The following is a 27938-nucleotide window of genomic DNA, read 5'->3' on the forward strand; positions in this document are numbered from 1 at the left end:
ACTGTGGCATGTAATGGCATACCTACACTAGCCCAGGTCTCTGCTGCAGAGTGACATAGAGTATAGATACTGATGTCAGCTTTAGCTGAGCTAGCTCAGACACTAAAAGCAATTTAACCTCTAAAGCATTGAGCTCCATATGCAATAATTTAATGCCTGCAATATAGACATACCTTTAATCTAACAAGTAACAAGCAGTAGAGGGACTGGAATATATACTCTGCTTACTAGCAGGTACTAAGGTTGGTGTTATTGCATCTTCACTGCTACTAGAAGTGTTAGGGAAATTAAGGTAGCATATGCTGGAACATGCTTTATTCAGTTCTTCCCTTTGCTGTGGAAACACATGCTGAGAATGATCAGTGTGAAGAATGGTTTCCAAAGGAGGTGAAAGAACCTCGTTACATAGGACATGGGAAAGCAGGCTGGTCTAACACCCAGAAATGCAAAAACCTGGTTCCTTGTGTGGGGATTAACTGAAGGCCCATCAGATGTGTTTAATCCCTAATATTTATAATTTTCCAGAGCTACTTCCTTACCTTCAAATTCTTCTTCATTGCTAGGCAGTGAATTTCTTCCTGTCTGTTTTACTTCCCTTCTGGAGACAAACAAAAGATCATCAGAGTCCAACATCCTCTCCCTGGGATGTCTTTTGTCTTCTGCTCTCCTCTTCTTTTTCTTTTTCCCCATATTTTCTTTCACAATACTTTTCTTTGCTTCTTCTCCTTCTTCATCTTCCACAGATGAGTGAGGATAGGGCTTTGTGGTCTCTCTGTCCAGGCTAGAAAATCAGACAAGGAAATTCACTAAGCTAAAAGCACACATATCATATACTATTTTAAATCCTTTTTTACATTACATAGATTTCACCTTTTCCCACATCTCACAGTACTGACAAGAGAAGGACTCATCACACTCTTGACCATTTGAGAGGGCTATAAACATCTTACAACTCAGTTTCCCGTTTATTTATAAAACAAGTAAAGAATAGCCTAAAACAGGGCTCTGACCCCTAATTCTGTCTACCTATCTCTTATGACTCCAAAAAGGATTTAGGCAATAGTTGTCTTTTATGGTGTGGGCCCAGAGCATGTAGTGTCTTACTTTGCATATGGAATTTTTAGTTACATTTGCAAAGTGCTTTGTTCTGCCATAATTATTTCTTTCCACTGTGATAGCAGGAAAACACCCCAAACAGATGCTAGCATCTGATATTAAAATGACGAGAGCTATATTAGTACCTCTAAAGAGTAGTGAATTAAGCATGACCTCTAGTACACACCACATAAACATCAAAAGACAATCCCAAAGAACCCAGAGCTGAAGAGTTAGCCAAGCTATTGTAACACATGTATGTGCACTGTGGACTCCTTGTCAACAGGGGATCCTGGGCTATCCCTTTTACTTTTTTTCCCTCACTTCTAACAGGACTTAGCACACAAGGATTGTGTCTTTCTGAGCTTCTAATATCGTATTGCATTAAACTTTTTGTTTCCTTTCTGATTCAATTATGCTTCTACTTTGTTTGTTTCTATCAACAATGTCAGCATGTTCTCATTAGATCTGTGCACACCCATAAGCAATATGCTGCACTGCTCCCCTCTGATAAGTATGACATGGGAGGTAGGTATCTATTTTAGAATATAATAAATAATAAGTTTCAACAGGAAGCATACTTCCATGCCCTCTAAAAGGTAGGGGCTCTAATGGAAACTCCAATTCAATCTGGGCTGGAGCACTGCCATAGCACTGCTCATATTAGTAACTGATTAATGTGTAACTACCGAAACACATTTGTTTAATGGCTTTGAATGTACACCTCCTCATAAAAGGAAAACAATCATTCAACAGGGCATGGCGGTTACACAAAGAAACAAATATAAAGTAAAATCATGGCCAGTACCAGCTTTTTATGATGCAGCCACTGAGTTAATGTAGTCAATGCCCAGAAGAGGACATTATGTATGTTTATATGATACTAAAGTGACATGTTAAGCAGCAAGAAAGGAATGAGATTTCACTTTACAAGTATGTAGCTTTACAGGGAACGCAAAACCTAGCTGAGAACATTACAAGCAAAAGACGAACATTCTGAATTAGTAAGTGCATTGTCAGTGACTGTCTACTCAAATCTTACAAAGCGATTTACTATAGAGAGTTACAGATCCAAGAAATAGGAAACTTAAAAGACTCTTAACTGTAAAAGCTATATAGTACCAGGCTTCTGCTGTTAATTCTTGGAAAAGAGACTAAAAATTCAGCAGAACCAGATATGATACATAATGTGGAAAAAGATGGAGAGAAATATATTGCAGTAGATGATAAAGTTGGGAATGTGCAAAAGAAGGTGCTGTGATTCTGGCATCAAATTGTGGAATACTGTGGATCAGTAGTGATCAACAAGGTTTTTATCGGCACACCAATGCACTTCACCTGGGTACCTGGGGGTTAGGTCTATGTTGCCTATATGCTAAAAATTACTATTTATGTAGTGTATCCAATGCCAACAGAGGACCCTAGGAATCCCAAAGGTTCAAATATGTCTAGTTCAGGGCTGTAAGTGGGTATCTACGTTAAGAGAATCTCAGTTTCAGATGCTCAGCTGTCTTCTCATTTCTTATTAGCTGCTTTACACATTTCACTGCACTCTGCGCTATAAATCTAGACTTTCAATGTACACCCATGGAGCCAAAGTACCTAAATTCCACTCTCAGAACTGCCAAATGCTCAAGTGTTACTGCTCTGAGTCCCATGATGTCCCTTTGTGTATCTGGGCCTTGGTGTCTTTAAAACACTAGCAATCAGATGTAAGTAATAGCATTTGAAATAATATTGTTTGGAGGCACTTCTCGTGTTCCTTTAATGGGGGTAATTTGAGGACAATTTGAATAGTGCTATCCTCAAAAATAGAGACATTTTGCGATAAAAACGTTGTCATTTCAAATATGGTGGTTTGTTTCTAAAATCTACAACTGCTGCAAGAAAAAACAGAAATGATGTAGTGAAAACTTCAGACCTTAAAACAACTGTAAGACATTGGTGTGCTCAATCATTATGCTTGCAAAATTTATGCTCTATTCCAGGCCATGCTAAAAACTGTTTTAGCTTGGTTTAAAGGGGATAAAATGAATGCCTTAACTGAGAGTCCATTATTTTGTGCTGTGGCAACAATATTGTTTGGAATATTTTATTTAGATTTCATTAATTTAATTTCAATCATCTGCTATACAAACTGGCCAGTGCATTTACAACCAAATCAGTGTTTACTAGCTAGAAACACTATATAGAAATTCACAATTAATATGACTTGAATATGCAGTTTCACATACTATTTTACCCAGAGATCTGCCAGATTTGATATAACTTCATCTAAAATTTAGACTTAATGAGTACATTTACTTCTCATTTGCAAAAATTTAGTGCATTCATTTCAGCCAGTTCTCCAAAGAATTCCTCTGTCTGCCAGTGAATAACTCAATTTTCTCATCATTCGTACATAACAACGGCAAGTCAGCTTGCCAATAAAGTCTGTTTGGAGAATGAATATTAAATTTGATATTAAAGCACTCAGTCATGAAACAAAGCATGTAGAATGGAAGCCACTCATTGCTTATGCATTTAGGCACATCTTTTCTTAATAAGGTACCTCATTTAGAATATAACCCAACTCAGTGGAAGGGAAAGACTTCCACTGATTTTGCTGGAACTCAGCTCAATTATATACCTGCCTCTTTTCAACTGGTTGTGTGCATTAAGTAGGAAACTGTGATCTTCAGGTTTACTTTTCAGTGAAAAGAGGCTACCATCATGTAGGTGATCTGGCCTGGTAAAAGGCATTGATATATTTCCAGATTTGGAATTCTGCTCAGTGAAGTGGAGGTATTAATTTGTTTATGTGCTGTGGCTGCAAGCTGGCAGAAGAGCAAGTTTCAAACTGCGCTGGAATCACTACTAGAAAATGTGTGGGAACCAGGGCTTGAATCAGTGTTGCTTTTTTGTTCCATCATTCTCAGGGAATCCATAGATCAGCCCATGACTGGTACCCTCACCCATCATTTTTAGATGTAATCTTTAACACTGATCATCATATTAGAACATTTCAATAAAAATGAAGAACTTCTAAAATTGTCTTTAAAGGTGGGATTTGTCCTGTTCATGCAATCTCTTGGGAAGAAATCTCCCATGACGGAGATTATACAATTCTTTGGCAGCAGTGCCCATACTACATTCACATACCTGGAAGAGGAAACCCTTCAGTCTAGAATCCCTATGGGATGTCAAGGCAGATGGAGGATTCAAAACAAAAGTATATGTTTCCTCACACAAAAAGTGAAACTGCGCAGCTCCTTCTGGGAAGAGGCTATGGATTATACAGGTTTACGTGGGTTCAAAAAAGTATCCACAAAAATTCGTGGAAGAAAAATCCGTCAAGGCTGTTAATACAGAGATTCCAATTCTGCTTCAGGAAATCCTTAAATCACAAATTGCTGGAGGTTGGGAATGTATTCTGGAGAAATATCCCTAGATGATTGTTCTGATCTTATTCTACTTCCTAAGGTCTGTTGTTGCTTGCTGTCAGAGATTGTTGGTGCTCTGAAGGTTATCACAATCCAATGCTATTTCAAATGGATTAAACTAGAACTTAATACAAGATGAAAAAGTAATCCACAATCACTTGGAACCACTGCATGTTCAGCACACCCTTCACACCAGAAAGATATTACCCCTGCTGTACATAAGTTTTGCAGAACTTAAGTATGGGCTCATATTCACCTTAGATGCTCTCTCTCCATCATTCCCCAGATTTAAGCCCAGTAGAAGATTCAGTATCTTAGAAACAACTTGCGATCTAATGCATAGCTTTATATCACAATAAATATCTTAAAAGAAAAATAAGGTCTACAACAAATAGTAATGCCATCTCACCTTTCAGCAATCTTCTAACAGCTTCCTGGGGCTAAGCTTCAAACCATCACATCCCACCAATGTTTCCAAACTGAAAATAGGGCAATAAATTGCCAGATAATAAAATGGTAGGGCAGACAGTTAATGCTCTTCTGATTGACACGCCTGTGGGTCAAATCACTTGGTTGCATGTGTAGAGCAAGCCAGTTCACAACAACTGTAGTTAAAGTACTACATATGGAAATCCGACAGCATAGTTGAACCCATAAGTGCAACATTTAGGATTCACATAAAATAACTTTTATATTTTTAGGTTCAAGCATACTCACGTCATATAATCCACCATCTGCACCATTCTTATGTACCGACAGGAAAAGGCATACTTCGTTTGGCTGATTTTAATAAGCCCGCTTCTTGCACAGTGTTCCTGCAATAATACAATCAACATTCATCTAATTTAAATCTAAATCTCAGAAACAATGAAGATACATATGTATAAAAAGCCAACTGTTTTAATGCAACTGTAATCAGCCTCTAAATAATGAAGATAAAAGTTTCAAGTACAAAGTACATTTTCTTAATATGCACTATGAAAAATGCAGTAAAATTATCATAATGGCTTACAAACAAACATAATGAAATGAACTGAAGACTATACTGACTATGACAAAACCCCCTTTGTTTCTCTTTTTAGCAGTATGGAGCTTGTGAAAGCCACCAAATGGATTAAAGAGGAAAGAACAGAGTATGATTTAAGAATAAATTAACCTACAGGATTTCTTGGTTCACGTCTATTAGATGAGCTCTTCACTCAGCCCTGAAATCTGATTTACTTTGGTTAGCTGGAGTCAGGGATTGGGACAGTGAGCTCATTAGCCTGGAAAATTCTATTTGCCTCATCAGAAACAGAACAATGGTAATACCATTGCCGAATTGGTATCATCTTCTAGGTTTACTTACTTTCCTGTTGTTGAACATCAGAACTGTGTAGAGTTTATCACCTGTTTCCTCCCTCTTTGGTGTTGCTATGACAATGGCAGGTGCATAATATTCACTTCCCGTCTGTATCCCAGTTCGGGCAAACACATAGTCTCCAACCTGCACACCAGGAATGCATCAGTTTGCAAGAACAGTGTAACTTGCAAGTTTTACAAGACATAAAAGGTAAATATTAAGGTATTTTTACATGAATCATCATTCTAACATGTTCCCATGCTTTAATATGGATCTTTAAAAGAAAAGAAGAAGAACTTGGTCTTTGTATGTACCGGTAACTCACAATTTCCACTGAATCAGGGAGAGAACACAAAGCAAAAATAATAGACAGAGCCCTACTAAATGTACCAGGGCTCAACTAGCAAGTTGAACAGAATGAGGAAACCCTTACAACTCTTCAGCCCCTTGAACTTCATGCAAATTTATGTTTTTAGTAAGCTTTTAAACCAACCTTGGGAATTTTAGAGAATTCCATATTTAACTGGCATCTGACTAACAAAATAATATTAAAAATGAACACAGAAGTCACAATTTTCTATCAAATTCTGCAGATCTTCTCTAGAATTGGATGGTCCCCTTACAGAATATCAGGAACTACCTGATCAGGATTTGCCTTCATTTCAAAGGGAAAAAAAGGCATGTCTCTAGTTTTAAGTGTAAAAGAACAGTTATAAAAAAGCTTTTTATATTCAAAACAGCTGTATCCATTCTGTATCCGTCATCACTCTCGTGTAAAATACGAATCACCTGAAAAAACAACTGTGATTACAGATAGTCAGCTGATAAATTTTAAATAAAAACAGAACTGGAATAAGATATTTTTTTTCATTACTGTTATTTGCCTTAGTATAAGGTTATCTTTTAGATTTAAAATATGCTGTGAAAAACAAATGGTTATGACCTGCTGTACATCACATTGCGTATAAAAGGCTCTCCTTGATTCACAATCTATGTTATAGGAAACAATCATTCTGCTGGTAAATAGCTCACCTTTTTTCTATAGATGGCCAAATATTAATGTTTTGTAAAGAAAATAATATAGAATTCTAATAAACAAAGGAACAGGATTACAATGAAAGCAAGCTCCAAACAAATGAAAAATATCATGTTGAAAATAGCATATTACTATCACTAAAAACTCTCTTTTAAAATAAATAGATGTATTTAAAAGATTAAACAATCATCCATCCTTTTTTCTATGTGTGACCAAATGAACAAAACAAAATTAAAAAATGCATATTTGCTGTTAAAAGAAAATACGATTTTTTACCTGCAGATATGGGCATGGCCTAGCACCTCCCACAGGTATAGCGAACTTCACAGGTACAATCCAGGTCTCCCCATTGTTGAAGTCCACAAGTGCACAGGTAGAACTAATATTCTTTATCACAGTTCCTAAAAAAACAACATAATAAAATATTCAAATTATTTTTCTTTTACCCCTTGTGGAAATTTTCTTTAAAAATCCTACAGGCTGCCACACATCACTGAGGTCAAACGTATTCTTAATTTTCATTTAGCTAGGGTAAGCTGTGCTAGGGCAACAGAGAAATTTGTACCTGACAAAAATACAGTCTTAGTAACCATTCTTAATAACTTCATAAAAATAAAATGAAGAATAATTTTCAAGCCCGGATCTGAAATTTGTAAGCTGATCAGGTGGATGATTGTTGACATAATGAAACTATTACCACAGTTAATTAAAAAACCAAACAAGTAAAGGTAACACAAAAATAAACGCACTTTTTTTTAATGAAACAACAGAACACAATTTTACCTACTAATCATTCTGGCTCAAAACTCAACAAAAAGGCAGAAGCATTTAATGAATTCTTTGAACACACACAAAAGCTCAGCCTTTGCCAAATGCTCAACAGAAACATTCAAGGGAGACATCAAAGAGGGACAGGTTGATACTCTCAGATACTCAGTTACTTTAAAGGATTTCCTTCCATACTCTTATTTATATAAATGTATCTGAAGCACATCAGCATTGCTTTCTAACCTTACAAAATGTATGTCTTTTTATAAACGTATATATGTGCACACACAAGATATATATTCATTTTTCATGAATATGCACATGTAATATTAAATCCAATTAAGGCAGAAGTAGCTAATTATGACCAAAACTAATCTATTATCAGTATTAATAAACTCTAAAAAATATTTAAAATGTGGGCAAAAATATATACCTGGATAATAAAATCCTGTGACATCTGATCTTGCAATCACCTTTTGGCTTTTGTGAGTCACAAATACTTGGCCTTTTGGTCTTTTTTGAGACTTTGACTTCACAGTTTCTTCTTCAAGTCTCTGTAATTTGACACAATTATTATTTCACAACTAAGCCAGTCAGCCTCAATCTATCCTTTGGACTTAATTAAAAATTTAGGCAATGTAATGTTACGACCTCTGCAGATAATTCACAGTAAATTGGAATTATTGTAAACATTCAGAATAGTTATAAACAGAGGAAGCTATGTTACAGGAAGTACTCATGGATAAGATCATCTAAGAGTTTTCACTATAAAATCCTGCTTTACATCATCATAACAATACCTGTATTTTCAAGTGTTCAGGCAGAAATTTACCTTGATGAATTATGGTTCTGGCTGCCATTTTCCTAGAAAAAATTTTACAAAGTTGTACAATTCATATTCAAGAACGAGGTATGGAAAAATCAACTGATTTTGCAGAATAAGTGAAGGTGCTCTACACATCCATTTTGTCCAGATAGGTGGGTCTTCACAATAATCTTATTTTCATTAAAAGTACCTCACTGTATGGAATGACTGATTTAAAAAATCAAATACAGAATCAAAATTTTAAAAAAATAATCTTGAAGTGTCTGGAAAAAATGTTTATTTACAAACTATAAATTCAAAATTCAAATTTTCAGCAGTTTTAAAACATTCCAGTTTAGCAAAATATTAAACCACATTTTCCAGAGCTGCCACTGTCCATCATTCTGCCCTGCTAGTTTGGGTTCTTCATACACTAATTCTCCTCTTTGGGGGGCAACTCCCCAGACTACAGCTCCTGTAATGTACCACAGCCACAAAGAACACCAGAGCTTGCTGTTGAATTGCTCATAAATAAGTCTGAGAATAGAAATACCAATGGGGCTGGCTGGCTGTGGACTGACTCTACTCCTAGTTGAAGTCAGTGACTGCAATTAGTAGTAACTGAATGAAGAATGCAAAAAGCACGATGGATCTCACACAACAACTGAGGCAGGGGGCTGTGGGAAACACAGTATGTGAAAAATAGTCAAAGACTCACAAATCACAAGTGGCTCTATGTAAAAATATACTGTCGGGCTTTCCGAGCTTCTGCGTACTTGACTTGACAGTCACCACATTCTTTTACCTTAAAGCCTTTTATATCTCACATTAACATTTTATGGAGTCTCGGTGTTATTTGCCTTTAAAGTAAATCATGTTCCTGAATTCCTTTTTTTCTAGAAGGAAGAATTTCTCCTCATTCAGGGCATCTCTCTTACAGGAAGTTTTGAGAGGATGAGAGTATTATGTGTATATGTCAGAATGTGAAAGAACACTTTATATTTTGCTTTTCTGAGAAAATTAAGAAAACCGATGATATAAAAACATTTTCTTTCTAATATTAAAAAGTCTGTAATCCCAGTATTTTTATAAGTACTTTTTAATAATCCTCTAGAATAACAATGTAATTTATATTTACTACAACAATAGCAAATTAATTCTTGAGAAAGTCTATTATTTTCTCCATACTGCTCACAATAATGCTTCTAAATATAAATTATAAGCATGCAAAGTTAAATAAATAATTGTTTCCCCAATAATTTTTAAAACACATATTTATTAGCCTACCTTGTAAACAATTTGCAAGCATCCATCTCTTATACAGTTCCTTTGAATCACAAAAAAACACAGCTTGAAATGTCAAACTTTTCCACACATCTACACCCTGTTCTGAAAAACAACCATAACTCACAGACTCCTAAAATCCCTTGCTTGCTAGGGTGTGTATGACCTGCTTGCTCATCTGACAACATTTTTCTTCCTAAAAAGATATATTTGATTTTGATACTCTATTTGCCCTAACAGGCAATAATGATGGAAAAGATGGGAATACCTTTGACTAAATTGTTTGTTCTCAGTTTCACTATAATTATCACAAGCTCTTTTTCCAATCTCCCCCTCAAAAATCATTAAAAACCCTCAAAAAAAGTCCTAAAAATAAGCAAAACACACACAAAAAAGCAAAGAGATATTTTAAATGGGAGATATGTGCGTTTTTTCCAATTTATTCTTTACCCCTATAGAATATAAATTATACCAACACTTCTGTTTTTCAGACTCAGTCTAAACCCGAGGCTCTTCACAGCGCTTAACTGACTGCTTAAAGTAGAACCTAACAAAGGCTGATTTGAGTGCAAAGACTCACAGCTCCACAGACACAAAAAGGTATTTGGGTAAACCATTTACTTAATTCCTCAGGCCCCAAAGGGACAGCTGCTGCTGAATATTTATTATCAACTAATTTGTAATGCTTGACTAATAACTTGGGCAACTTCCAGCACTCCGCATTAATCCAAAGCCTAAAGACTGCGCAGGCATCCACAATGAGGACGCCGAGTCCTGCAGAATTCAGGTGGCTCAGAAATGCTGTCTAAATTCAAATCCATCTCTCCATCCTCTCACACAGCCTTTAGGTGTTCAGCACAATTGATCCAGACACTGTCAGAGTGCCCATTTCTGGCATATCATTCTCCAGTATTTTTATTACAAAAGAGCCCCGTTTGATTCTCAGGGATTTTCACCCTGTTTAGCTCTGCTTCTGTTGAAGGCAATGCATTAAACCACATGAGGTGAAGAAGACTTTGTTTCCCCCTGCCAAGACCTGCTGCATTTTAAAATTCCCTTTCAAAGAGATTAGTTTTTGCACTTTCCTACTGTAAGTGAGAATAGATTGGAAGACTATCCACAGATCTCCACGTATCTTGGCTCTAACTTTGGCTTTTCACAATCTTGACACCTCCAGAGCCAAGCAACCACTACTCTTCCCAGGCTGTCAGTGGCAACCAGCCCATTCTGTGTAGACCACAGTCGATTTTTATGAGCGCCTAACTTTTTGTAGCTACACACTGTCCATCCAGCAGATTACTTCACTGATGACAATGGAAAATTTGACCAAACATTTCTAGGTAGTTATAACTTTTCTGTTGTTGCGCTATTTGGGATGCTTGTTTTCCCTTGTCTCCCTAAAGAGACACAAGAACACAGGCAGGATTTGCCAAGCTGTTTAGGAAACATATGAATGCAAAAAAAGGTATCAACAGACAGCAATTAGTGATCCTTAAACAGTGAGGAAGAATGAGGAGTGTAAGAAGTAGGACACCAAGAAATAGAAGAAACTGCCAAGGGAGACTCAGAATTTCCATTCTTGTAAAGAATCAAGTATCAGCTATAAATATTTCATTAGGAATAATTAAATCAATTGTATACGAAATACATTTTTCAGAAACAAGAGACTCCATGAGCCACTAGAGGTCCCTTTCCACCCAAATAAACATGCTTTACAAAACATTATGCTTATTAATCATCTTAAGTTATTTTTAATCACATGGTGACCATTCAGCAGGGTCACAGACAAGTGTAAGCCTTGCACGTTCGAGCTCATCCTAAGGGAAACACAGTACTTTTTAAAGTATATTCTTAATGAGAGTTAATCCTTAGCAATGAATGCAGCTTTATTTCTCTGCAGAATCTGAAGTCCATTCATATGCAGAAACATAAATATTTAGTATGAGAGAAAATGTTCTCCATCACTCTCAAAGGCCAGATTATAACACTGGGGAAAGAAATACTTTACATGAAAATGTTATGGCCATTAACGGAATGCACCAAACTGTCCAGGAAGCTATCATGCTTGGAGAATAGTAACGCCGCAACCCCAGTAGACCTGAGGTTGTCTAATGAGAAGTGGGTAGGGGACCCTGAATAATTCCTTTTACTAGGTGACATCATGTTCTAAACAGCTTTATAATTCAGTGAGAAAAAAACGTAATAAGAAATGATGGCTGACTCTTATGCCTGGCAAGTTCAAAATAGAAAACAGATACAATATTTTAAGTCAAAGCAGTTACTTATTAGAAAAAAACCAAAACGATACGTTCCTCATTTTTAATATCTTTAGATGAAAGCTGAGTGCCAGCCTGAAGAGGAAGATTGTTGTCAACCCATGCTTTAATCTGTACAGCAAAAGGAACTGAGTAAACTGAGTAAAATACAGTCTATGATTAGCCCTCCAATTAGGTAATCATCACCATTCAGTGTTTTATATTTTGCCTGATAATAACTAAATGTGTTTGCTCATTTCCCAAAGCATTTACTTCTTGCATCACTAGACGTCTTCAGTCACCTCACGGCCCTGTGCAGATGGATGTCTACTTCATCCTCCTCCAATAAGGCACTGGCATACCTCACTTTTCACAGATATGTGCAAGCATAGCAGCCTGAACACAACTCCCAGAGAAGGTCAGAGCACAGAGGGAGGATAACCAGACCATTAATTCAGTTGTAGGCTTAAATAGAAAGCTCTCATAGCAAGGACATCCAAAAAGGATTACTAATTCTTCTAAGAAGTTGTGAAGGTAATTAGGAACCCTTAAAAGCTAAAAACTAAGGAGTTTTATTTTTAATTTAGTGAAAAAAATTAGCAGGAAATTTAAAAGTCTGCTTTGTTGAGCACACCTCCAGAATAATTGTGATTCTTCTACCATCTTGCAATGACAATTTTCATTCAGTGCCATATCAGCTATTTCCTTGCTGTAATGTACTTCAGCTGGCAGTTTATTTTTTTATACCCACTTTGTAGACAGACATCACAGTTGAAAAAACCTCCGACAGCATTTTTAAAAGGCTCCCCAGCTTTTTTCTGGGTTTTTTGCACTGTTTTTTCCACCACATAAACAGAACTCAAATTACATCTGCATTTCTGCCTCTCACTCTTAAAGCCTTTCAGTTGCAGATTAGCAATTACTGAAGATGGTGTTCTGATTAGGCTCCTAAAGCAGGTTGACTCAGGATAAGTGATTGCACAATGTTAATCACATCATGTCTGAGAGCACACATTGGTTGTTTCAAGGCAACAGTAAAATTACAGTCAACAAATGAAACATTAACATGTTTCTGCTGCTCTTGTATTGGGACATTATATGGCAGAGGTAAATCAATAATCAAAATAGCTGTATTAGCAATGGAATATTTTCAGACTAATGTAAAATTAATCAAGACCATCTGTTTTTTGAAGACATTAAAGTGTTTTCAAATGTACAGTCTTAATGGAAAAATATTCTCAAAAACTACAGAAAACTGAATGTGATCCTTTCCATAATCACTTATTTTCATACATGGCCTGTGCTATCACAATATATTCTATTCAATTTAACAGAAATAATTTTTTATAAATTATGTCATAGTACAGCTCATCGTGAAAACTATTGTTGATCTCGATGAAAAGAGAGGTATATCTCAGTCAAGGAATGTCAAATAAGACAAAAGATTTTTGGTATACTCTGGTAAGCAGAGAATATGGATACTTGGCATAATTTGTAGTTGTAAATTCCAACTGTACATTCCCATTTGTTGCTGAGAACTCACAATATAGGTTTGTACTGTGCTCATTTGAGTTTCACTTAGCTTACCTCTTCAAATTGATGTATGTATGTGTGTGTATGTATTTATACACATGCACATATTTATATATGTATACATGCATACATCAGGGCAAAAAAGAACTATTATGATCATTTGATTGTACTTCCTACATAATACAAAGCATAGGACTTTCCTCAGCATTCATTGCATTCTAGGCCAACCAGACTGCAAGTTCAGTCAGAGATTAGTTTCCCTCACGCAATGATTTAAAACAATGAAAAAGAAAAGGAATATATTAATGTATGAGATTTATGATTAATTCTCTGTTTGTTTTTACTTATCCTCTATTAGAACTTAAAGGTCTGAGAAAATATTTTCTTTCTTATGAATTTACTAGAGAGCTTATTTTAATATTGTCATAGTATTACTCTACCTAGACAGCAGTTCTGCAGAGGCAGCAGCACTCCCAGTGAAGCACTGTTTGATGAAGCTTTTAGATGAAAAAACTTGAAATCGAGTAAGAGAATTGGTTTGGTTTTTTCAGAGGTAAGTACATTGAATTTTAAAGCATCAATAGTGTATACAGAAATCTTTCCAGTGGGGAAGATTACATCACTTTTAAAAACTTAAAAGTCTGTTCTTCATTTCCCTGAGAATTCATATTCATATCTTGAAGGTAAAACCATTAAGGTAGAATCAATTCATTTTCAAGAACGTTCTGAAAGAGTGAAAATAATAATAGGAGAATACAACATTGTAGCCTAAGATATGTTTTGGGACCATATATATCACCTCAGAAAAAGTTAAAATGAAAAAGTATATTCTCTTTTCCAACAGGGCAGCCTAAAATAACTTACTAGCCTTATTTTTATACTTGTTGCTTCATGTATTTCATTAAATCTCTCAATAGCATTCCAAGTAAAATCAGAGGTTCATTTGGGGAATACATACATATATCGATCAAAGATCACAAACTTCAATCACAGTATCAGAGTAGCTAGACTACTCTCTGCTAATGTATTAATGGAGTGGAGAGAACACTCTGGCTTGCCAAAAGTAGGTGTCCGCTTCAGGATGAGCTCCAGATGCCACTGACTCCGTTCACAACACTGTGAGATTAGCCACCAGTTCATGTATGCCTACATTTCATGGACAACTAAATTTTAGTGTCCGAATATGAAGCTGAATCCCACCTCTTCTCTCCATCTTTTCTCTTACAAGAAAGATACCATGGAAGATTACAGTGAATTACTCCAACATTACAAGATCTTTTAGTCCTGTTTATCAGATATTAACCCAACCACAAATCTTATATCAGAATTGCCTTTAATATATCTCTTCTTTCTCTTCTTTCATATATATCTCTGCTGTCATTGCAGAGGAGATAAAGATACTTTGCTCAGATTTGTTTCTAAGAGGCTCAATTTCTGTGGCGTTCTCAGCTTCAGAACTTCTGCTTCCCCAGTACTTCAAAAAAGTCCTTGAAAGCTTGCTTTCTTTTTAACTACCTTCTTTCCTCTATCCATCTGTATAGCACCAAGCTAAATGCCTACTTTATCAGCTATAACCATAGAAGAAAATTATTCCAGAAGCACATACTGAAGAGGAATATCTGGGGGGAAAAAATCCCTTCCAATCTATTACCTTTTTATTGTTGCTACTGCGTGATTCTGAGCTTTTCTCAGTTTCCTTTTTGACAGCTTCCTGAAGATCAGAGGCTTGTTGTATATATGTTAATGCTGCCAGTATCTCATCTTCTAACAATATTACATCTTCATAGGAAATCGGCCATCCCAAATTTTCTAAAGCCTCCAGCAAAGCTTCTTTATGTTGCATATATTGAACTGGCCCATCCACTTTAAATCTTAAAAAAAAAATTTTAAAAAAATTAGTAATCACAAGTAGGAAAAATTTTAATTTCGGCAGTACTTTACAAATAGAATCACAAAGCGTAAAGGCAGAATAAACCATCAGATTCATCCAATCTATCTTCTGTATGCCACAAGTTCTTGTGTTTCATCCAGCTACTGTTGTGTTTAGTCAAACAATCACATCTGGCTTAACCATATCTCATAGCAAGACCACAGAGCAATTCAAGTGGCTGAGCATAGATATCTGGTGCCATTTTAGATGTCCTAGAATATGTGAGGCATCAATAAAGAACTTGCAGATATGACTGAGAAATTACAGAAATCCCTGGCCCTTCTGGAGCAGCAGCTAGGGTGAAGTGGCAAGCATCTAGACAATCTAAAATGGCACCAGACACCTACTAAGTCCTGATTTGCCACATCATTCTTGACTGATCACATAAGAAAGAGACAATCTCCTGCTGTTTATTCCTCTGTCAGTTCTGCACTGCTCAATTTCACTCAGTGATAAGGAGTTTGCTTCCGTCCATGGTTCAGACTATGTCAATGTCCACTAGACTAAAGAGACAGTTTAAGCTACACACTGAAGGTACTTACAAACCGAAAGGTGAATTAGATACAGTCATCTTGCTGATAAAAACCAAACAAACTGAACCCTCCAAAATCCAGAACAGGTGGAAGTCTTTACATCTCCAGTTAGAAGTTACATACTTCTTTTCAGTACTCAAAAAGTAGCTCTTTTGTAGCTCTTCTCTACAGTTTTGCCAACATTTAAAAAAGTGAAACCTAGAACTGCAGAGAGTATTTAAGTGTCTGTCTTACTAGCACATATGACCATGGTGATGCCTACCATGTTGCCCTACTCTTTGTCACTGTTTATCTCTCTACTCCTCTAGGAACTGCTTTGTATTGAAATTAACCTGACTGGTATAGTTATTTACCTAGATTTTGTTCTCTATTACCTGAATTCATTATTCATTTATAACCAATGTCAAGCTAACTTATCTCCTGAGTTGGATCTCTCAACCATTTTGAACACAAGCACAATGTTACCACTTCTCTAGTAAATTTGAATTTCCCTAGTATCTGAGATAACATTTTAATACACAGTAGTGAACCAGAAATCTCCTCAACCAATTATTTCAGGACTCCTGTGACCAAGTTAGTAGACTTTGTTTATTACTCTCTCCTTCCAGATTACTGATTTTGAAAGTATATTGTCATCCTTTCATAATACATGAATGTGATCATTCAAATTGTAAATTTAGAAGAGAAATAGATCAAATATTTCAATTTCTATGCACCAATTTTAACAATTTTAATATGCCGCTCTAGCAACAGACTGTACAATTGCTAGGACTTTTTTTTTTCCTTATATACATAATTTGACATACTTTACCAACAATAAAATATTTTCGATACCACCCTAATTTCTATACTCTACAACTCATTGTCTATCGACAGACATCTACTTCCTTTTTTTTAATTGTATGCTGTTCTTCTGTTTAACAACCTTCACTTTCTCTCTGCACCATAATGGGGGTTTAGTTCTCCTTACTGATGATAGAACTGTGTATTTTTTGCTCATTAGCTTAAGTCTTCTTAAAAGCATTCTAGTTTTCATTCCCATGTTTCTGCCTAGGAATATTTCACGCCCATTCAGTTTTCATTAATTGATCTTCACTTTATTCTCTGAAGTAAACAGACGGTAACTTCACTGATGTCAGTCCTGTTTACACCGTCACTAGTTTTCTAAATCGATATACAGAAATAAGCTAGTTTAAGTAGTACAAACTTCCAGTGTGATATACAGTTCCAGCACATGCTGTAAAGGTGCTTATTATACCTTTACAAACCAGCCACTGAAGTGCTCTTTACCAGATGAGAGAATATTTACCTTGATGCCAAAGGCAATGACATGCTGCCCTCCCAAGGCCCTGCCACTTAACACATTAAGAATAGACCAGCACCATTCAAATGGAATGCAAGTCCTTTCCTATAAAATAATAATCAGCACTGCAAGAAGGAGGTCCAGAATTTAATATTACTCCATATCACATACACATTTTTGAAAGTAAGGTATAGTTACGAAATATTTGAAAATAAAACCAGTTGGTTACAGACATAGTGCTAAAGAAGCATCAAGTATTTATGACCAGCCTTTCAGAGGTAAGTTAGAAAACCAAAAGGTGATAGCTTACTTGTCTCTTTCCTCCTGAGATAGTGCTCTCCAAATAACTAGGTTTAGGCGCCTATTAAAGAAAGCAAAGCAGTTTTTGAGGGAATGCAGTTCCTTGTGCATCTGATCATCTCAAAACTAGCAAATAAACACAGTTTCTTAAGATATCTGCACTGATTTGTATTCCAAGAGCACTGTATCATCAAATTGTATCCTTATCATTCAGCTATGAAATTATCAACTGCAAGAGAAGATGGGAAAACAGCATCTTCCATCAAGTAGCAACATGACTATTTCAGGGTCGTAGAAGGATTAATGGCAATCACTGCTGCTTCCTGCCAGGATTTTCTATGGATAGTTTTCTTCAGCACCAGCAAGCTAAATCAAATAGCAAAACTGATTAAATGCCAGTTAAGCTAAGCACAGTTCCTCCAATTAGACAGTTTCAGAAAACTGTAGCCTGAAGACACATGGAGAGCAATGCTAATTTTTTTTTTCTGCTAAGATAACCCCTCAGTTGTGCATTCAGGTTTCTACTTCATTAAACTCTGGCTATGAAGAAAAACTACTGACAGGAAAGTGATTATCCCAAAGCAATGCAGTTCTGAGATCTTTTAAAAGCACCACTAAACTTTCTGCTTTTGCTTTCTAGACATAAATTATAAACTTTTATTAGGTCATCTAGCTTACAGGTTTCTCTATTAACATCTCAAACAATTAAGCCATCACTCAATTACTTGATTTCATACTATAGAAATAAACCTCTACTGATGATCCTAATTGCTGTAATTATAGAAAAAATTCCAAACTTCCTTTGGAAATACAAGAACAAATTCATTGTTAGGAAAAATTCAGATTGTAACCATTAGACTTTTAACAGTCCTGCTAGATTTACTGGTGCATGTACAAAAAAAGCTCATTAACACCAGATTTTGAATATTAATTTCTTGTTGATTTATTTTATCTACTAGAAACCAAACCCCAGCATTTTTAGAATTTAAATTACTTAGTTTATTCACAATCTGCAGTCTCAGCATGCTCCACTGCCTGTTTCGTACTTCTAAATGTGCACACTCATAACTAACTCATTTGTAAAAGCCTCTGGCTATACAAGATCGTACACATTTTGAGGCTTCCAGCTTTCTTCTCCTTCAATACTGGATATTCTCTTTGTCAGAGCACAAAATCTCTGCCCTTGCCACTTTTTACCCTCTTAATCTGATGCTAAGGTCAATCTACGTATGGGGAAGATATTGTCATGCTTGTTTCTGTTCTTGAAACCTGCATGCCCTGACGTATGGCCTCATCTACAGGTGTCAGAATAAATTTGTGACCAATCACTATTCACAAAGATGAACTGCAGCCTTTGCAAATTCAATTACTGGAAAAGTACTGTGGCATTTACAGCAAAATAAATTTGACTGGGTTGCTGTTTCACATGTAGAGGAAAAGCAATGAGAAATCTTTTTTACATTGTCAATTATAAGGATCTTTTTCACAGAAGTAGGGAACATAATCCTACTATTGTAAATACACTGATTCATTGACTTCTATGGGTAAACATAAGTAAACAGTACTGCCAGTCACCAAAGTTTTAGGGAGACTGTGAAAATGCTGTCAGTAGAAGGTCATCAGAGTTTAACCAGCAAACATTTTTATTTCCCTCAAAATTGAAGTCAATAAATGTAAAATTTTCAATGGTATGGCACAGCAATGAAAAACTTCAATTTTTTCAGAAGTCACCATCAAAAATACACCACTTGAACCTTTTATCAAAATGAGTGACAAATCCAGATTTCTATAAATTCTTCATCAGCCTGATAATAACAGTATTGTCTCAGTGACAGAGAACACAAAACCAATAGATTTTTCTTCACTTAATTCCATTAATATTAGACATAGCAAGCAGCACTTGCAAATCATAATTCTTGATTTTTACCACAAAAGATGGATACATTTAGAAATAGGAAATAGGAATGAAAAAGAGAGCTATTACGTGCTTTAAAAAGAACCGGTGTGATCATAGAGGTACAGAGGAAAAAAAAACTTAAAAGGTCTCAGTGGCACTCATCAAAAAACAAAGACTAAACACTTGTCATCAAGAGTTTTTTGGTCATATGAAAAAATTACATCTGTAAATGTTGTTAGAATACAGACTGAAAAGATATCTAATTTATTAAAACAATTCTAGTCAAAGCTCTCATAAGGTTACTAAATCACATTAGTAGTCAAATAATTGCATTACTTAAAAAAATGCACAAAGTTAGATCAAGGAAAGAAATAACTTCGAGATCTAATGTCCTTGTCCTGTTTACTTCTGATGTGCCTTTACCAACATTTAATTAATAAACACAACACATACCTCTCTCAAAAAAAAAAAAATTAAAATTGTCAGTATTTATAGGTGCCTCAGTTACACTCTTGCATCCATAGTTAAGTGCTAGGCAGCTGGCAGCAAAAAGCAGGCCACTAATTTAAATGTCAGTCTATGGCTTTAGGAGCTTAATTGTAAATTAAAAGTCTGGCTACTACCATATGTTTAGGGGAGATTCCTCCCCAGGGAAGACTGCTTTCAGGTTTATTCCCAGAAAGTAAAAAAAAAATATTTTTTGTGTGTCATTGAACAAACACAATATAAGCAACATGTTATTTACTATCTCTTTGCCTTCTGCATCTTTTTTTAAAGAAAATAAACATTTCTCCTACAGGTTGAAGGTGGATTAAAGTGTGTCAATGTGCAGAATTACCAGTATTGAGCAAAGCATGTGTGAGCAAATATCCACTACCTAAGAAAAATCTGAAATTAGACTGATACTAAACATGATAAGTTTCTGATGAGTAGACTTGCCTTTCATAGGATTTAATTGCTTGTTCCAGCTTCTCTTTATAAGCATCAAGATTCACCGCCTGAGGATTAATTAGTGTGATGTGCTTCTTGTCATTGCCAAGATGGGCCAATGGTAGCATCTATTATACAACAAAAGACAAAGACTTCATTTGTCATACAATTTTTCCTCCACCAGAATAACTGAATGCCCACGAGTCCATGTCCAAGGATCAGGATGGACAGAAGGAACACTGGAAGGCTGCAGAAAGAAAGATCTGAAGAAATGTCAGAACTAAGACATAGTTTCCAGCCTGTTAATAAAAACTTCTGAAATGATACAATCTCTTTATGCAGAAGATGCAAATTAAGATTCCTAACTACTAGTTAATTCTAACTAAATCAGTACTGTCAAAAAACTCAGTCTAATAATGAAAGGGTAGGTTAGAAGGGAGACAAGCATGTCTAGAGCATGACCATATTCCAAATTGTATTGCTTTAAAGCAACACTCTCTTATACTTATTAGCATCTAATTCTAGCATACAGGTGTGATAGTTACTTATTTAAGTGTATTTAATACTCTTATTCTGGAGGACCATATTTTCTAAGGAATTAAGAGTACTAAAGATGGAAAGAGATATTTTTCATCATCACACTGATCACCAAAGTGTGAACAAGCTGGATATTGCTCACTGAAACTAGTCTTAATTAACCACAATAAGGCTTAGGAACCTAACCAGGTTGGTCAGAATCAGGAACTTCAATACCTTTCAAATCTCACAATACATCATCTACAGAACTCAACTTCATTATAAAATAGAAAGTCATACACTCACAAGTAGATCTTCAAAAGGCAGAGAAAAGGGTAGAAAAGGATGACAGAGAGGAGGAAAGATGCCTTCCCATCTCTCAGTCCAAAGTCCCACCATCCTTCAGCCTCTTAAATTACTCAGCATTTTGTACAAGAAAAGCTATTTTATATATCAATGTCCTGATGATTATTATAAACAGAAAAAAGGAAGAAATGGAGAAGACAGAGAATGTTACTCTCCCTAGAACTGTCTTCAATACATATGGTTGAGTGGGAAGCTTCTCCAAGTGCCTGTCTGAGATCAGGATACAGATGACAAAAAGATGGATGAGGTTCAATTTAAATAAAACTAAAACCCCTGTTGGGGGAATAAGGCAAGCAATCAGAAAATAAAACAATAAAAAGACTTCTTTAATTGAGAACATTTTTCAGTGATGTTTTATTTGTGTTTGAATCATCATAGCCTAGCTGGATTCCAAATTACTGCTGTATGACCGTTTTTTTCCAGAGCAGTGGTGTGACTTTATATTCCTCTCTCTTTCTGAGGATGTCTTCTCTCTGATTAATAAATCTGTGTCACATCAGTGCCAGACCACATCAAAGCTCCTCGTATTAAATTAATCTTAAGATCACTTAAAAGCTAAAGTTAATGGGAACATGTCAGTGAAGTATCTTGCCAGAGACAGATGAGGTAAATCTCTGCCCAGAACTGTGAGCCATGAAATCTGGCTACCTGTCATTTCCAGGTGGAGTTTGAAAGCTGAAAGGCAAGGAACTGAAAGTACTCCTCTTCCAGTTCCAAACTGCCATGGTTGTTGCCTGCTACGTTACTCAAACCAAGTTTATAAAAGTTCAGCAGGGCTTCACCATGTAGAAGCCCTCTCCTACATTCCCTTACAAATTCCTAGAGTGACCCAAGTACAAACAGCACCATTTGCAAAATGAATATTTAATACAGTTTATAAAACACTTTGAATAGAATATGAGGGGCAAACTCCATGACTTGCAAAGCTGTACTTAAGATGCTACAATCTGCAACAGATACTCACATGGTTCTATAGGGAAGGTTTGCTCCAGAGCTACCATAGCATAATTTAGATAAGCCCCCAAACCAATTTTTTTTTCTGAATATGAATCTGATGGGTAGTTTAATGAATCAACCTCTTTGAAATAACCCAGGTGAAACTCACAGGTCACATAGAACTGAAAACAACAGGTCAGCCTCTTGTTAATGAACAGTTGTCACGGAAACCTTTCGGTTGCTGTATCTCCAAGGTGAGAAAACTGTTGATAGTTATTCCATCATCACTGCTAGCAAAGGCCAAAAATAAAAATTATACTATCACCAGAAAAGCAAACAAGGATGGCTGCATTCCACACCAAGAAAACGAAGATCTCAGAAGGAAGAATGCAAAAATGTCTGTACATTTATTATCTTCAGTGAAGTCTTCTGAAGTACTGGAATAACCAAGATTCTTAATCAATTTGTTAATGTCTCCTATTCAAGCTCTAGGTCTAGTCTCAGAACCTTTCTTCTGTTTTTCTTGATATGCTGGCATGAAGCTTGAGGGAGAGTGGATTCCATAGCTCATAAATTATACTGGTTCCAACTCCTTTGCAACCCCCAACCTTCTTTTTGCTTTCTATACTCTGCTTCAGACCCAGCAAAATCCATGCCTCTACACATAGAACAATAATTTTCCACTGCGTGCCTCTATACAACTAATGGGGATTAGCAGGTACAAAAAAGTGGTAAAAATGATATATTATTTTGTGTTTATATCCCTGAATCTAAAGAAAGCCCATGGATCACTGTTTAGATTCTGTACAGCAGCTATTCATTCTAAGAACACTGAACTTAATTCAGTCCTGAACTAGACTACCATAAGCTCCCATGAACTGCCATTAAAAATTACCTATACATACCACTTGCTGAATCACAGCTTTGGCTATTTTCAAAGAGCATTGTTTTACAGACTACTGTTTTTGCAAAGAGCAGTTCAAATGCAGCTCAGGATTGTCTGGAAAGGATTCGAAGGAGTCTTCACTTAGAAACATGGCAGAAAGAACTCTGCTTTAGTAGGTGTATTCAGAAGATGGGAAAAGAAGTGATTGCTCAGAAATCAGACGTAGAGTTATATGAAAGTCACAACGTCTTTTGTTTGACATTTCACTTACAGTAGATTGTTTTGTACAGTTTAGTAATCACCAAATATCTGATTTTTTTAAAAAATGGCTATTTTACATCTGAAATGTTAAAAGTACATTTTTTAATGCTTTTGATGCAAAAAGCCATCTTTTTATTGCAGACAAAAAAAATCTCACACTTCAAAAAAATCCTTGAAGATCCTGGTTTTGACTTGGTTTTACTAAAACAGAGGATGTGGTTTTGCTTCCACAATCTGCACGCTATAGCAAAAATTCACATTCCTAAATTTAAAAAACAAACATGAAAACTTTAAAATGTACAAATGTGTACATCTGCTATAAATATTTTACTTAGTTCTATATCACATCCTATTCTAAAACCAACCCTTGCTCACCCCTTATTACTTAAACAGATGCTGTTTAGCTTTTTCTTGGAGTATTGTTTAAAGAAACAGTTTTTATTAGTTAAAATAAGCTGTAACATATTCATAGGACTTTCATAGGATGCATCACACAAGAAGAATTAGAGCAACTTGCCACAAAATGGATTTCCTTTAAGTGGAAAGGCAATTACAGCTTCATGATACACAATTCATCACGAATTTTGCACAATCTCACAATTGTCTACACCTATCAGAATTAAATTTTAATTACTGAATTCCAATACTTTTCAAAAGGTCTTAGCAGACACATGTAAACCTTGAGAATGCACAAATCCACAAACTGTGCACCTGCACAGTTTTCCAAATGACTTTATGGACCTAAAATACATACTCCAGTGAATTAATATGTATCAGTACAGGCTGTGGTGCTCAAGAAATTGCTGAACACCTGATGGCTGCACACTGCCATCAACTGGTAACTGTGCAAGAAAAATATATAGCTCTAAAACTTAAGAGTAAAGTCTGCAAGAAATACTATTAACTATCAGTTTTATCTTCTTACTCATGCATAAATGAACATTCAGATATGCATTATACACTTAGTGCACATCAACCATCTACAAAGAACATTAGAGAATGCAATTATGACATTTATAGCAATGACTAAAAAAAATCCTTTTGAAAACAGTATCAAGTTTTATGTTTGCTTTGAAACAGCGTAAGAGTTTTACCTCATCAAACACTTTAGAAACTACATGCTTGTCCAGAACTGGGATGTATTTGGTACCATGAGGGACAGCTGTAGGAGCTAAGGCATCCATGATGGTGAGTCGCCTAGCAACCAAGCCATGAGTCTTTAACCAAAGAGCTGAAGAGATACCTAGAGAACTAGAAAAAAGAGACCGTAAGACATAGCACAAGGTAGAAATACATTTGAGAAGTTTGAAATGACTGAAGAAAAATATAAATTATAATTTTTGTGATGTTTCTATATATGCACACACATACCTTTTAGATGTCCTTTTCACAGCTTTCTGCATTTTCAGGTCTAAGATAAAATAATGGCATTTCATTATCTCACAGGTTTTGTGCACACAAAAATATACATAAATAAGCTAACATATAACAGCATCATTTTTTTACTTGAGCCTACTAGCAGTGTCACAAAGACTACACAATAATGCCTACTTCAGTTGCTAAAGTAATCAATGAGAATTATGTTTCCTGTGTTTCTTGGCGCTTGATCAATAATAATAGTGTTACTATATGCCTCATGAGCCCTACTTAGTCAATGAGGAAATTTATAAAATAGGTGGGGAATAATTTAATGTTTTTAAAAAAACTGAACTTCGTATGCATTTTTTTCGTATAACCCAAAAAGAAAGATTAACCAGTATATTCCCCAATTCAAGATATGATACCAAGTACTATCACTAATGAGATGGCCAGGAGTGGCTACTTTAAGGTATACCACTATGAATAGCTGTATAAAAGTTATATAAAGAACTAAAAATAAGACACTGAAATGTAAAAAACATCTTTAAGTATCATAGGTGAGGTTTTAGAACAACTTAGAGGATCTATCATAAAGTTCAGACTTGCATGAATTACCGAGAGAAATTAAAACTATCGGGATGTATATCCAAGCCCCATTGGAAACACTTTTGTCTCTACATATGCCTCTGTCCCAGAGAGCATTTTTTTTGCAAGTCTAAGCACATTAATAAAGTGCAACCTCCTTTCACATTGGTACCACAGAATTAGAACCACCACTCTCAGCTTTAACCTCAACATTAAACTTAACTACAAATTACTGTATCACAACAATCTATTACTGTATCATAACAAGATTCTCAAGACCTATTTATTCTGTTGACAAGAAGCAACTGTGATCTCCTTTCAGCAGTCTAAGGCATAGCTGTATCACAGCTGCCACATACAGTGGACATAACTAAGCTGTTGTAAACTAAATAGTTTGGGCACTGGCAGGAGCCTTGCTGCAGCTGTAAGGACCTTGTTACAATACCCTCCTGCATGTCCAGCTCTGCATCTCTGCTGCGTTCTGGTCCTTTGTACTGCAGGTGTGCACAGTTTTGCCTCAAATGAAGCACTATTAGTTACAAATGCAGCAGGAGAAATGTTATAGTCTGCCCTGCCCAGAGCTTCCTCTTGTCAACTTGCCTTTGAAAATGGTTGTACATTTCATGCTCTTTTTGACAGAAAAACTCTTTTTTTCAGGAGATATTCCTTCCTCTGGGCTTTCTTCCCTAGATTTCACGCTATGGTTCAGGATTCGCAGCAGACTCGTCTTTGTTTGTTCTGCAAGTGTTGAAAGGGAAAGAAAGGAAGAGCTAACTTACTGCTCCAATACATGCCTGGGATTTTTGAGTTCCTCTTTGGTATCCAGTTCCAATTTTTACGGGACTGCCTACACATGACCTCAAACACAAAATTACTTCAGCACTAATTTGTACTTTGTACTTTCCCAAGGATGAAGACTTCTTTCACATCAGCCAGGTAAACTTGGTTTCAGACTGCATATGTAGGATACTTCAAAGAGAAACATAGTGTTACAGGTGTAGTAAGGGGAAATATTAGTGTAAGTAATGCTGTAACTAGTGACACATAGAACAGCTCTTCATTCTTACCAATTATATACTTACTTAGAATAAAAATAAATAAGGGTTTACTATCTACTATTGAAGAACTGCTTGCAGAGCTTTTAAAACATTCTGTCAAAATGGTTAATCTTTCATCACAGGGCATGTGATGAAGCATAAATGAGCAGACCTTTATCTGTCTGTTTGGGTCAAATGAGTAAGATGGCTGAAAAGTAAAAATGAAGAAAAGTTAGTGAGAATTTCAGAAAGATGGTTATTTAAATCACCAAAGGCTTCATTTGTTTCTACAACAAGGGATGCTTTTTGCTATTTTCAACAGATCTTTTCAAGTTAGTGAATAAATTCTGCTAACAACTACAGTTCATTTTAGTCTTACCTGCATATAATGCTTTCTTCCTTCGGGCTGGACTGTCAGCAGTGGTTTCCCAGGTTTGCTGATGTGGTGTCAGTGCTGGCTCTTCTGAAGCACAGCACGGCCTACTGCTAAGAATAGTACTCAGCTCTTCAACATGTTCAGTTACAGAAGACACAGTATGTGTCTGCTTGTGATTACTGCTTGTAAGTGACAAAAAGAAGAAACAAGCAAGAAATTACTTAAAACATATATCACTGGTTTAAAAAAGGCTACGCTGAAGTCTTCTGGTAATTTAAATACTCATTTCAAATGCTTCCAACAGCACAAAATATTTTCTCTATTATCCTAGTCTGCATTTCAAAGGAGAGTTCAAAGGAGGTTAAAATATTCTTTGTTTTTTAAACTATTTAAAGTTATTTCTTAGTCTATTTAAAAGATGTTCATTACTTCTAAGGCAACACCCTCATATAATTTTAATAAGGTCAGAATGTTCTGTGATAGCCACTTTGAATCCTGGGGGAAAGAGTAAACCTACCATCAGCAATGAAAATAACTGACACATATATACCTATGTCCCAGCATTAATAAAAAATAAAATACGCAAATTCTGAAATAAACACTTACCTATATTTTTCCACTGGACATCCTACCTGCCCTTCCACACATATGAAATAATTCCACAGGACTCTCCACTTTTAATTTATTTTACATTATTTTTAATATCTCTATTTTAACTTACTGGTTTTAATAGATTTCTGTCTTAAAAATATGATTTTTTTTAAATGTACTTTTTCGCTTTTATACTATTACTGCACAGATAAATAAGGCACCAGGCAAGCTATTTTTTTATTAAGGCTGTGCTCCTGTAGAGATTACAAGTAATTTCATGTTTGAAGCTAGGTGTGTGTTTGTTCCCCAAACAGAAAGTCAGTATAATCAGACATGCAGAAAACTTTTCCACAGTGGCTCAGGAGTCTGCCTTCAGTGTGCTGTGGAAGGATCTCTTTTTGAATGGTCATACTTGGCACCGTGAGATTTTCAACATGTTTTTCAACTGATGCTGATCATGAAACCATTTTTAATGACGAGATTACTTATCTTTTGATAAAAAGCAAGCATAAATATGGCATGAACATACAGACACACATTGTAAAATCAAAAATGTGAAAAGAAGTAAGCTGAATTTCATTCATGGTGTTTG

General features: G+C 35.7%; 1 protein-coding gene across 1 annotated transcript in view; it reads right to left on the minus strand.

Moving 5' to 3' along the window:
* Positions 1–504: 504 nt before the first annotated feature.
* The window catches only part of VWA3B (von Willebrand factor A domain containing 3B), a 65600-nt gene continuing 38166 nt past the window's right edge, over positions 505–27938 (minus strand). The window contains exons 17-28 of the mRNA XM_072853262.1: positions 26759–26940; positions 25943–26080; positions 24770–24809; positions 24493–24649; positions 20443–20561; positions 17617–17667; positions 15192–15411; positions 8097–8217; positions 7172–7296; positions 5866–6003; positions 5235–5332; positions 505–781 (exon numbers count right to left, since the gene is read on the minus strand). Of these exons, the coding sequence (XP_072709363.1) occupies positions 505–781; positions 5235–5332; positions 5866–6003; positions 7172–7296; positions 8097–8217; positions 15192–15411; positions 17617–17667; positions 20443–20561; positions 24493–24649; positions 24770–24809; positions 25943–26080; positions 26759–26940 (1666 nt within the window). The remainder of the gene's footprint in view (positions 782–5234; positions 5333–5865; positions 6004–7171; positions 7297–8096; positions 8218–15191; positions 15412–17616; positions 17668–20442; positions 20562–24492; positions 24650–24769; positions 24810–25942; positions 26081–26758; positions 26941–27938) is intronic.

This window comes from Ciconia boyciana, chromosome 1 (assembly GCF_034638445.1).
Source record: "Ciconia boyciana chromosome 1, ASM3463844v1, whole genome shotgun sequence".
Taxonomy (NCBI): Eukaryota; Metazoa; Chordata; class Aves; order Ciconiiformes; family Ciconiidae; genus Ciconia; species Ciconia boyciana.